The sequence below is a fragment of the Protopterus annectens genome, chromosome 9.part0, assembly GCF_019279795.1.
Source record: "Protopterus annectens isolate FY-2018-M chromosome 9.part0, PAN1.0, whole genome shotgun sequence".
Lineage (NCBI taxonomy): Eukaryota > Metazoa > Chordata > Ceratodontiformes > Protopteridae > Protopterus > Protopterus annectens.
In genome coordinates this window covers 2,110,660-2,123,928 of record NC_056743.1, presented here as the reverse complement: position 1 = coordinate 2,123,928, position 13,269 = coordinate 2,110,660, and the positions used below count along the sequence as shown (strand labels likewise).

Genomic DNA, 13,269 nt, shown 5'->3' with positions numbered 1-13,269 from the left:
CAAACCCACAGACATTGCCAACATCCTAGCTGACAGGTTCAGCGCAAACTCCCCCCCCCCCTCCCCACCAAAAGGGCAAATATCTGTCCCAGCAGAGTGCTGCCCCCCCTGACATCTCAGATGCTCAGGTAAGAGCTGCCCTCTCCAAAGCAACACAGCATCAGTGGGACCAGACGGTGTCCCAGGCTGCATCCTACATGAACTCCAAGAAGAGCTAAACCCAAACATAAAACTACTGTTCAATCTCAGCCTTACTACAGGATATGTACCCAAAGAGTGGCGTACAGCAACAGTGGTCCCTCTCCACAAAGGTGGTGCCTCAACAGATCCTGGAAACTATCGCCCCATAAGCCTGACTAGCTTGGTCTGCAAAGCTATGGAAAGGATCATCATGGACCTCATAAATAAAGATGTTGGGGACCTACAGACACTGGATCCTACCCAGTTCGGCTTTGTTAAGGGCAGATCCTGCCTCTTAAACCTGGTCAATTTCTTTGAAACAGTCACCAAGGCCATTGACGAATGTAAGGTGGTCCACCCAGTCTACCTGGACCTCGCAACCCACTCTGGCATTATAGATAAGCTCACCAGCTTAAATATAAACCCCTATGTCACTAGATGGGTTGCAAACTGGCTCAAGGACAGAACCCCCATGGTTACAATTGCTGGAGCCATGTCAGACTCCAAACCAGTTACAAGTGGCGTCCCACAAGGCTCAGTCCTGGGACCTCTCTTGTTCGGTATATATTTCTCGGAGGTACAGGCCAACACGGAAGGACTGTGGCTGACCAAGTTCGCAGATGACTGCAAACTGGGCGCCATAATCGACTTTCCAGCTGACACAAGCATCCTCCAAAAGGGCCTCATAGAAACAGACAACTGGTGCCAGAGCCATGGCCTCAAGCTAAACGCCAAAAAGTGTATAGTCATTCCCTTTGGCAAAAACAAAGTGCCCACAAATTACCACATAGGTGGTAATCCATTAAGTACAGAAGAAGTAATTAGGGACCTGGGGACCCAAGTTGATAGCAATCTCTCATTTGACAACCACGTAGCCAAAGTGGTTAGAAAAACATCTTATATAGCCCACCTAATCATGAAGGGATTCACATCTAGATCAGGGAGGTCATCGTGCCTCTTTACTCATACCTCATCAGGCCCATAATTGAGTACAATGCCCTTTAGGTATGTACCTTACCAGACACCTGCAGCAACTGGAAAGACCCCAAAAGTACCTCACCAAGAGGATCAAAGGGCTCAAACAGATGCCATATGCTGCCCGGTTAAAGAAACTCCAGCTCTACTCAGTGGCATACCACCTTCTCAGAGGCGATCTGTGCCTGACGTATAAAGCCATGTCCAACCCGGAATTTATGGACATGTTGCACCTCAGAAAATCCAAATCCCATCGAGCTACGCGTTCGAGAGACTTGAACCTCAGCACTGAAATAAATAGGACATGCTGGAGGGACAGATTCATAACCCAGAGGCTCCCTTCACTCTGGAATAAAATTCCAGTCCAGGTTAGGCTGAGTCCCTCATTGAGTCTCTTCAAGAGGAATCTTGATGAGTGGATGGGAGATTGTAAGTTTACCCCGGGTATCACTTCTGTGTCACTGTTAGACAGAGGCACAGTATACTAACCTCGAAAAAGGGCATAGCAAAATTAATTTAAAATGGGTGGCGAAAGCCAAATACACTCTGGCTAGGCTTATAAATGCCCTAGGGCAGATAGCCTGGTATGAACCTATGAACTTATGAAAGATTAAACAAATTCCTATTAGTATCAAAGTTCAAAATGTTGATATTGCAAAAACTACTACCTATGATCCTCTGGGGGCCCTAATGGTAACCCTGGATTTGGAAGGGTGTTTACCTTCGTATCCCTATAACACAGGAACACCAATGGTTCCTGTGTTTGGGGCAGGGGGTTCATTTTCAGTTCTGTGCCTTGCTATTTGGTTTGCTAATTATACCCAGGGCTTTTACCAAATGTCTGGCTCCAGTGATTGCATTCTTCAAGGCAAGGGACATATATATTTAACCCCACCTGGATAACCGATTCAAGCCACCTCAACTCAGCAGATCAACAAATTTTTCCAAATCATGTAGACTGTTCTCAGAAGGTAGGACTGTCCATATACCTATGGATTGTTCTCAGAAGGTAGGACTGTCCATATACCTATGGACTGTTTTCAGAAGGTAGGACTGTCCATATACCTGTGGACTGTTCTCAGAAGGTAGGACTGTCCATATACCTATGGACTGTTCTCAGAAGGTAGGACTGTCCATATACCTATGGACTGTTCTCAGAAGGTAGGATTGTCCATATACCTATGGACTGTTCTCAGAAGGTAGGACTGTCCATATACCTATGGACTGTTCTCAGAAGGTAGGACTGTCCATATACCTTCAGAAACCCCACCTCATCCCTAAGTGGACTTAGACCTTTATAGAAAAGAAAGCTTTCCTAGGTTACATGGTACCTAAAAAAAACAAACATTGGTTTCAACATTTCCACTCACTGCAAGTAGATATTCTATGAAGGAAGAGCTTTTGAGGGTGATGGAGCCAGCTCAAAAGGTGGGGTTCCCTTCAGACTGGAGACAGGTCCACAGGTGTGAACCTACAGATGCATCAGGTCCTGCCTGGGGAGCCCAGACAGTGGGCATGAGTTCTCTGGGTTGCCTGGGAAAGAACAATGTCATAGAGGCATATAAACATAAAGGAAATAATGGTAGTGAAGCTTTCAGGCACAGCTGGCACCCAATTCCCCCCTGATGATTTTAACGCACAGCATCCCAGTGATATGTGCATAAACAAACAAGGAGGCATTAACTGCTGTATGCTGTGCTGACCACCCATGCAGGTGTGGAAGTTAGCACAACAGTCAGCTCTGAGTCCTGTAGTTCAGAACCTTCCAGGACAAGACAGTTGGCTAGCAGAGAGTCAAAGCAGGTCCTACTTGGACCCCATTGAGTGGATACTTTAAAGGGAAGTTCTCCTAGACTTTGTTCACAAATGAGGTGCGACAGAAGTAGACCTTTTTGCTTTTCCAGAAAGCAGGCAACTCACACATGTTGCACCAGAGCCCTGCAGAGAAGAGCCTTGGAAGACAGATGCTTTCTCTTCCTATGGACAGTTGTGTATCTATATGCCTTCTCACCCTTACCCCGTATCCCCAGGGTAATGAAGGTCAGAGAGGATGGGCCCAGGGTGATTCTGATGGCTGTCATTTAGCCCAGGCAGCATTAGCTCTTAATACTACAGAGCATGACCAAAGAAAAGGCTCCATGATTCAACCCAGCCTGGAAACTCTGAATTTCACAGTGTGTATAATCTAGTGGTCATCCAGTCCAGGCACATTCTCTAAGGGTGGCCAGGAAATCCAGCACCAGAAAATCTTACTTGGCAAAGTAGAAGAGGTTCTCCCATTGGTGCAGTCCAACCAAGCTCAGGTGTGACTGGCCCACAGTTACCTGTCTGACTTCTTTAAAGAAGGTTTATCCTGTGCATCTGTTGAAGTGCATACTTCTGCCATTTCTGCCTGTGTCCCTTAAACATCTAGCTTATTCTCAGCTGTCTGTGAAACAGTTCTTTATAGGAGCCCTTCACTTGAGACCAGTAATAAAAGAACTAGCTCCCCTGGAATCTTAATTTTGAACTAGCAAAACTTAGCCTACAACCGAGTTAGCAACCTCAGCACTCATCACAATGCTGACTTCGAAGACTGTATTTCGGTAGTATTGACATCAGCTGGACTTTTCTCAGTTGCATGCTTTAATGTGTAGAGAGCCTATTTTGTTTTTTCACAAAGATAAGTCATTCTACATACTAATCCTACTTTCATGACCAAGGTGGTGACTGACCTTTCCCTGAGCCAGGCAGTATGTTTACCAGTGTTCTGTCCATACCTACCAAACAAGGACAGGAGTATTTTACAATTGATGTGCACTGGCAACAACAGGATGTTATATGTGGTCCTATCTCTCCTACATTCCTTACTCACGGGGTTCGGAACCGAGAATCGGCTCTGACTCGGCCAAATTTCTCTAGGACGAAGTCTTTAATTGGCTGGGCTAACCCGGTATCCCGAGATGCACCTCGCCCTAGCCCCAGATCTCGTTTGCTGCTCATAGAGATAGTGTGTTTGTGGTATCCCTTTGTTTGGCGGGCTAGGCCCATTTAAGTTAGAGGACCTAGTCCTCTCCTATGTTTTTCTGGTGTTAAAACTGTAGTTGGATTTGTTCTTATCTTTCCCTGCTACTCCAAGAAACGTTTGATTTAGAGTTCCTTGGCCGTTAGTGGTGTTTGTTTTCCCGCCTTCCTCTTGTGTTGTCGGTTGACAGTGTGCTGTTATTTTTTGCCATGTCTAAAGAGCAGAAGGAGCATAAACCCTCCGGGTTTAAAAAGTGTACTAAATGTGGCTACAAAATGTCTATTACAGATGGCCATGCCATCTGTGTGTATTGTCTTGGTGCTATTCACCTGCAGGAGTCCTGCAGTTTCTGCCACGCTTTTAGCGCGAGGGTACTGCAGGAAAGAAAAAAATAAACTGATTTTGAAGGGCCTGATTAAACCCTCTTTTGAGGAGTCCTTAGATGATTCTTCTTCTTCCAGTCCTAAATCTAAGCCTTCCAAGGCCATGAAGAGATCTCCGGCTCTGTCTGCTTCATCGGAGCCCCCGGAGAAGGTTAAAAAAGTGGTTACTGCCTCCTTGGCTCCATTGTCCTCGGGGCAGCAGGAGACGGTCTCGATTATGGATACTTCCTCCTCGGCTCCATTGTCCTCAGGGCCGCAGGAGAAGGTTTCGATAGGGGATACTACCTCCTCAGCTCCATTGTCCTCGGGGCTGCAGGAGGTATCGGTGGTGCTGGATTCGACCTCGGCTCCGATATTATTGGAGCCTATTCAGAGCCGGTCACCCAGTGTCAGGCATGTGTCTCTGGGTAGGAGATCCCTATCTCCTTCTCTTTCCTCCAAATCCTCTAGGCTGTCTGATTTTGATGTGGATAGGGTGGTCCAGAGGCTCCTGCAGTCACCGGTGTTAGCAAAACTGTTCTCGGCTCCGACCCAGTCCCCATTCTGGTACCTGTGATTTCTCCTCCGAGCACCCATGTGTCGTTGGAGCTGGAGTGCTCCACGCCTAGTGATGTTCTCGTGTCGGCTCCAATACCCCATGTGAGTTTATCGGAGCCGGCGTCAGCTCCAACCATGTCGGTTCCGTCCTCTGGTTTCGGTACTCGGGTTTCCTCAGTCGGACCCGAGGGGGATACCTCGGGACTACTGTCGGTTCCTAGCCTCCCTCTCGGTGCTTCGGCTCGGGGAATCCCGACTCAGGTCGTGGTCTCGGAAACGGGTCAGTCCTTGGATTCGGGGGGACCTGCCTTCGAGGCCATGAGGAGCGCACTGGCCAGATCGTCAGTTACATCACCTGGATCAGTCACTCCGTCCCCTTACACCCTGGCTAGAGCCTCTGACGCCCCCCTATCCTTGGATGGTGGAGCCCGAAGGTCTGGGGATACCCCCTTGAGCAGTCCCCTACTTTCTGAGGGCCCCTCAGAGTCGGTGCCTGAGGAGCCCCCTAGAAAGAAGTTGTGCAAGAGGAAGCACATAGACTCCCAGGATGAGTCCCTCACTTCCGATACCGACCTCGAGGAGTCAGAGGGGTCCCATAAAGTCGTCCTCCGATGATGTCTCTTTCTCTGACATCCTGGAGATTTTGAGGCAGAGAGGCGACTGGCCTTCCAAGACCCCCTCTGAGGAGGAGTCTGTATTCCTCAAGGCCTTCGGAGCTCAACCCTCTGCCTCCTGGGTGTCTCCACCCTTCGACGAACTCCTGGACTTGATTTGTCGAAGGGTGTGGGAGAACCCTGATTCCGTGGAGCCAGTGCCCAGACGTCCAAACAAGTTTCTGTCTGCTCCCCCGGGCAAAGAGTTCCTTACCAAAGGGCGGTAGATGCCTTGGTGGTGGCAGCAGCCACTCAGCAGGAAGTTGCAGAAGCTTCTTCTTCAGTCCATCCTCCTAACAAGGAGTCCAGGAGTATGGACCGGTATGAGAAGCGTACCCTGTCTTTGGCGACCTTTACCTTACGGTCGTTGAATTACCTCTGTCATTTCACTCGGCTCCAAAGAGATCTCCTGAAGGAGCTAGGAGATACTCTGACAGGTAACAAGCCTGAGGCGGTAGTGCAGACTGTGAATGCCCAGTTGTCTACCCTAGATTCCATTGTCAACTCGTCTATGAGGCTCATATCTTATGCAGCCGAAGGAGCGAGTAGGGCAACTAGCTCAGTTGTAGCTCTTAGAAGGCAAGCCTGGATGCACCTGTGTCATTTCACAGAGGCCTTTAAGTCTTCCTTCACTGATGCCCCCTTTGACGGGTCCTCTCTCTTCGGACCCAAAGTGAAAGACACCCTCACCAGATGCGAAAAGGAGGGGAAAGACCCTATCTGCCGTAGGGGCCTGTTTTTCTCTCCCTTCTAGGCCTTATCCCAAGGCTCAGAGAGGAGGGAAAATGTGGTTCAAAAAGTCTCAGAGGTCCTTTCCCGCAGCTCAAGGTGAGTCCCCCTGCAGAGGCAGGGGGGGGGGGGTTATTCCAGGAGACGCCGTCCTAGAGGCAGAGGAGGCCCCCGCAACTCGGGAGACTGTGATTCCTTTCGCGGTTCTTCCTTCCAGCATTCCTGGGGCGTTGCCCGACTGTGCTATTCCGTAGCCAGTCGGGGGCCGAATTTCGTTGCATCCGGAAGCCTGGGAAAGCATCACCCAGGATCATTAGGTGCTTCGAATAGTTACCGGAGGTTACACTATTCCCTTTGCGTCTACACCCCCCCCCCCCCAGTCAGAAGGATCCTGGATGTCCCACCCAGTCAACGGGATCAAGCAGCACTAGAAGTTGCAAAGTTGCTAGAAAAAGGAGTCATCCAACCAGTCCCCTCAGACCATGTCGGATCAGGAACTTGCGACTCTTTTTGGTGCCGAAAAGAACAGGGGACCTGAGACCCATTCTGGATCTCAGTCAACTGAATCACTACGTTCTGAAGTCCAAGTTCCGGATGGTCACACTTCAGTCCATTTTTCCACTGCTGGAGAAAGGAGTATGGATGTGCTCCATCGATCTCAAGGATGCCTACTACCACATCAAAATGGAGAAGGCATCCAGGAGTCATTAACGCTTCTGGCTAGGAACCAGTCACTTCCAGTTTCATGCCCTACCCTTTGGTCTCACCACAGCCCCCAGGGTGTTTACCAAGTGTTTGGCAGTGGTGACAGCTCACCTGAGACGTCTAGGATTCCAGGTGTTTCCGTATCTGGATGACTGGCTTCTCGCCGCCCCCACCAGCATCTGCTCGTTCAAGCCAGGGAGACGACCATCTCACTTTGCCAATGTCTAGGAATTACTTTGAACTGGGAAAAGTCTGCCTTGCAGCCCTCACAGCATGTTGTTTTTATAGGCGCAGAGCTAGACTATTCAAATGCGTGTCTTTCTGCCACAGGACAGGATAAGAGTGTTGCAGTCTCAGATCCACGCACTATTGCCCTTCAGAAAAGTTCAGGCCAGGTTAGTTCTTCAGCTCTTGGGATCCATGGCCTCCACCATCATGCTGATACCTCTGGCCAGGTTACACATGCGGATCCTACAGTGGCTCCTGTCAGTTCAGTGGTCCTTTCAGAAGCTTCCTCTTTCCCACCTGATACTTCTCACGGAACGATGCAAACAGGACCTCCTCTGGTGGCTATGCTCCTCTAATCTGGACAGAGGAAGGAGCTTGATTCCTATGTCTCCAGTGGCCACGGTGACCACGGACGCCTCCCAGATGGGGTGGGGGGGCATTATCTAGGCAGGACGGTCCAAGGCACCTGACAAGATCATGAGATACACTTGCACATCAGTGTTCTGGAGATGAGAGCGGTGTTTCTGGTGTTGCGAGCACTCCAAGACTCTCTACCTCTGGGAACGATTGCAATTCACTCGGACAACATGTCCGTAGTGTGGTACCTGAACAAGCAAGGGGGAATCAAATCTTAGCCCCTCTGCAGAGAGGCCATGCGAGTGTGGCAGTGGGCAGTGTCTTCCTAACAGTTTCTGGTGGCAAAGCACATTCCGGGGAAGTCTAACGTAATAGCGGACAGGCTATGCAGAGCTATTCTGATGCCTCACGATTGGTCCCTGAACAACCGAGTGGCGGTTCAGATCTTCAAAAGGTGAGGTCAGCCTTGCTGCGATCTCTTCGCCAGCCCCCTCAATGCCAAATGCAGCAAGTACTTCACTCTGATCCCCCCACAGGGGGAGTCACCCAGGGAAGCTCTAGCTCACGATTGGCCCCCCGGTCTGGTCTACGCTTTCCCTCTGTTTCCTCTGTTACCAAGAGTGATACAGAAAGCCATATCCTTGGGAAGCAGGATGATCCTTATTGCTCCACACTGGCCTCAACAAGTATGGTTCCCATTTCTTCAACGCTACTCACTGGACCGTCCGCAGACTCTGGACACAGTGCCAGACCTCCTGATTCACATGTCAGGACAACTTCATCCATCCCTGCGAACTCTCAGGTTGACAGCCTGGCTGCTCCACTTCCGTCGCTAGTCAGACGACATTCCTTTTCACCTGAAGTGGTGCACATCTTGTCTTCTTCTCACATGTCTTCCACCAGGAAGATTTATTCCAGCAAATGGAGAAGATTCTCTATTTGGGCTCAGGTCCAAGGTTTGGACCCCTTCACAGCCCCAATTCCATCGGTCTTAGATTTTTTAGCCATGTTGTTCCATCAGGGCTCTGCGCCCGCTACCATTAAAGTACAGTTGGCTGCAATTTTCACACCTCTTACGAGCCCTCTCTTATGGGCCACAAACTCTGTAAAGCCTTTCTAAAAGGCGCTTGGTTACTTCGTCCCCCTGTTTCAGAACCTGTACTGCCATGGGACCTGAACCTTGTGCTACAAGCTATTATGTCACCACCCTTTGAACCGGCTGCCACTTGTGACTTAAAATTCTTATCTTGGAAGACGGCTTTAGTGATAGCCATTACATCGGCCAGGAGGGTATCAGAACTTCAAGCTTTGCCCATTAAACCTCCGTATTTGATCTTTCATAAGGACAGAGTTTCCCTGAGGCTTAACCCTTCCTTCCTTCCGAAGGTGTCATCCACTGTCAAACTCCATCAATCTATTGAGCTACCAGTGTTCTTTCCGAACTTTTCCAATAAAGCAGAGTTCAGGTTTCATCAGTTGGATGTGCACAGACAACTGAGATTTTATTTGCATAGGACTAAGCATGTTAGGAAATCTGATCAACTGTTTGTGTCCTTTTCAGAAAACAGGGCAGGTTGTCCTATTTCCAAGTGCACAATTTCTAAATGGATCAAAGATTGTATTTCATTCATCTACTCGTCAGCAGGCAGAACTTTACCCTTTCCTGTCAAGGCTCATTCTACCAGGGCTATGTCTACATCAATAGCTTTCCATGCTAGGCTTTCCTTGGATGATATTTGTGCTGTGACCACTTGGGCCTCTCCCAACACTTTTATTACTCATTACAAGCTGGACGTGGCTTCTAGGGGCCGAGCTTCCTTTGGTTCCACGATTCTCAGGAGTATCTTTCTATGAGCCTCCCAGGATAGAGGTGCTGGGGACACTGTCCCGTGAGTAAGGAATGTAGGCGAGATAGGACCACATAACATCAGTTAGTTATGTACTCACCATAACGATCGATGTATGTGGTCCATCTCGCCTACATTAGTACATACCCTCCCACCTGCCTCCTTCCTAGAAGATTTGGAGGAATATTGACTCTGTGGACTCTTCAAGGTCAGTGAATTTTTTCCCTTATCTGGCTGGAATTTCTTCCAGTGTTGATTGAGTATGGGTCATGATTGGTATGATTGCAAACAAGATCTGGGGCTAGGGCAAGGTGCATCTTGGGATACCGGGATAGCCCAGCCAATTACAGACTTCGTGCTAGAGAAATTTGGCTGAGTTGGAGCTGATTCTCGGCTCCGAACCCCATGAGTAAGGAATGTAGGCGAGATGGACCACATACATTGATCGTTATGGTGAGTACATAACTAACTGTTCTATTTGGACAGGATAAAATCATGCAAGAGAGCTGAGTAACTTTTTTGTTGCCTTTGCAAAGAGAAAGAGTGCCATCTGCATTGCCTTTTGCTACCATTTACTATGGTAAACCATTCTCTAATATGGTCAGGGCCCACTCTTTCAGGGCTACAGCAGATACCAGAGTTTTCCAAAGATGGATTTTCACTCAGGCCATTCTGGAAGCAACAACCCAGTCATCTCTTCACATTTTTACCAGACATTACAACGTGGGGACCTTGTTCAGGGCCATTGCAAGGTTCACAACAGCTATGCAGCAGGGAAGATTTCCCCTCAACATGTCACTAACCAGTCACCAGATTATGCTAGCTCTGGGAATCATTCTCTGAGTCCGTACTTCAGCAGTGAATTACAACCAATGTTCACACAGTTGTGCTCAGAAGTTACTGTAGATTGCACTCTGCTGCTGTAGATTGCACACTGCTGCTGCAGACTGCGCATTGCTCCTGTAGATTGATCACTGCTGCTGCAGACTGCGCACTGCTCCTGTAGATTGCGCACTGCTCCTGTAGATTGCGCACTGCTCCTGTAGATTGCACACTGCTGCTGTAGACTGCACACTGCTGCTGTAGACTGCGCACTGCTGATGCAGACTGCACACTGCTGCTTTGGATGCTATTCATATATGGTGATTTACTAGTGTCCTTCCCTAAAAAAGGTAGTACCCTTGTGTAAGATGTTTATCGTAATAGTTTTCAGGTAAAAGTTACTATAATAGTGAGGTTTCCTGCCCTTCTTTCCCCTTGTTGCAGTGTGTGTATGTGTGTGTGTGTGGTATATAGTGCTGTTCACTGAGTTTTTGTACTGTCATCACACAAAGGTTTATTCCATGTTTCTCGTACTTGTTCTACTGTTGTAGTATTTGGTTACTTGTATACGTCATGCACTGTTTTTGTGTTGGGCTTCTAGCTGCAAACAGCTAAACAGACTGCATGACTTTTGTAGGCTTGTATGAAAGTTCTGTACCATGTGTGTAATGCACATTCACAGGCATGATGTCAGTGGTTAGCGTTCACCGGAGGAAAAAAACAGCAGCTTGAACAGTTTATATGTCCTGTTTCTGCTGCTGCTAACTGTGCCAGATAATGTAGAAATCAGACTAATTGTTTTTCTTTTTGACATTTCCTAGTCTGATGAGAAGAATCGATTTCTACAGGAACGATTAGAACTTGCAGAACAGAAGTTACAACAGACTCTGCGGAAGGCTGAAACACTTCCTGAGGTAGAAGCTGAACTGGCACAGAGAGTGGCAGCATTAAGCAAGGTGAGCCTTGGCACAGCCAATGACAGAGATTTGAAGGCTAGTGCAGCCAAGTATGCACAAACACATGCATATCACTTTCTGTGTTAATGTAAGTTAGTACTATGCTAAGTGCCCTTGTGGGCTATTTTAAGTCTAGCCAATTCTTATTTTAGAAACAAACCCTGTACCTTGTGCATGTAAGATAAACACCTTAGCCATTATTCCAACATCAAACGCTTAGTTGTGTTAATTTTTAAATAACACTGTTCTGATTTTCTGTAGGTCCCATTTCTGTTTTATCTAGTTTACATATTCTTACTACTTCCTTTTCTGTTCATTATCTCCATCTCTCTCATCTAAGATGTTCTTTGTAAGCTCAGTGCTGCAAAAGCATACCTAAAATGTGAGCAGGCATCCAAACATCCCCTGTGCAAGGCCAGCCTGTCCTACATCCTAAAATGTGAGCAGGCATCCAAACATCCCCTGTGCAAGGCCAGCCTGTCCTACATCCTAAAATGTGAGCAGGCATCCAAACATCCCCTGTGCAAGGCCAGCCTGTCCTACATCCTAAAATGTGAGCAGGCATCCAAACATCCCCTGTGCAAGGCCAGCCTGTCCTACATCCTAAAATGTGAGCAGGCATCCAAACATCCCCTGTGCAAGGCCAGCCTGTCCTACATCCTAAAATGTGAGCAGGCATCCAAACATCCCTGTGCAAGGCCAGCCTGTCCTACATCCTAAAATGTGAGCAGGCATCCAAACATCCCCTGTGCAAGGCCAGCCTGTCCTACATCCTAAAATGTGAGCAGGCATCCAAACATCCTCTGTGCAAGGCCAGCCTGTCCTACATGGTGGACTTTGGTAGGGTATACAGTATGAAGGGGGAGTAAGATGCCTGTGCCATTTTTAGTTTTTTCAGCATAAACGACTGGAAGTCAGTTCACTGGTATCATCCAGGTGACCTCTTGGGCTGTGTAAGTATCAGCTGGACTTTTTTCCAGTATCTTGTATAGTGTTAATGTTCTGGTTTAGAGCTTTTTGATTGTGATTTGGAGCTCTGCTGGCTGAGACTGGAATTGGTCCGTTGAGATCAGAACTGTACCCCTGTCAGCAAATTAAACATGAAGTAAAATAAATCTTTCTGAGACTGGTAATTTCACAGAGGAGTACTACAAACAAGAATGATTGTGGCCAAGCAGATAGCATTGAAGGACTTTCATGGTCTGTTGTGCTTTTGAGAGTCTCCGATTCTTTGAAGTGTGTTTTGTTTAATATAAAGACCTTACAGTGGGCAGTCTGTAATTTACTTTTTATCTATAGCATAATGAGAGAGAATCGCCTTCAGAAAAAGTAGACAGCACATCCCAGTGTCAAGAAAAATAGGTAAGCTACTATTCATAGCAATGTGTAGGCAGAGTGCATGTTGCTTTTGAGGGAATGACCTTGAAGAGGTGCAGATTTTTGCACCCACATCAGTACTGTGAAAGTTAGAGGGCTTATCCTTGAAGTGCTGCAGATTTGTCAGCCCCCTACTCTGTCACCCATTCGGTGTCACCAGGTGTTGATGCCTCATCTTAGCCCATCAGTGGGATACAGGCCTTTCAGGCTTGCCATGGCGTACTTAGTTCCCAGCCAGATCCCAGGTGTCTGCAGACCGCCAGCTTGTGCCTCAGACTTCTAGAAGCTACTGTCCTTTGTTGGATGGAAACCATGCATGTTTTTTGTGTTTTTTGAAGAAATAAACATAAGCCATCCAGACCACTAGAAATAAACATAAGCCATCCAGACCACTAGCATGCAGGCAGTAGCCATTATGTCCTGCACATTAGTCCCACTGGCCCCTGTCTTGGCTCATTGTTTTTTTCCATTTCAGTAGCCCTGGTGTCGAACACATCAGTCCTACTGGCCCCTGTA

At 47.9% G+C, this 13,269-nt stretch overlaps 1 protein-coding gene across 1 annotated transcript in view; it reads left to right on the top strand.

Moving 5' to 3' along the window:
• Positions 1 to 13,269, top strand: part of PPFIA1 (PTPRF interacting protein alpha 1) — a 2,891,353-nt gene that overhangs the window by 1,011,993 nt on the left and 1,866,091 nt on the right. Inside the window, exon 9 of the mRNA XM_044082514.1 lies at positions 11,242 to 11,376. Within this exon, the coding sequence (XP_043938449.1) occupies positions 11,242 to 11,376 (135 nt within the window). The remainder of the gene's footprint in view (positions 1 to 11,241; positions 11,377 to 13,269) is intronic.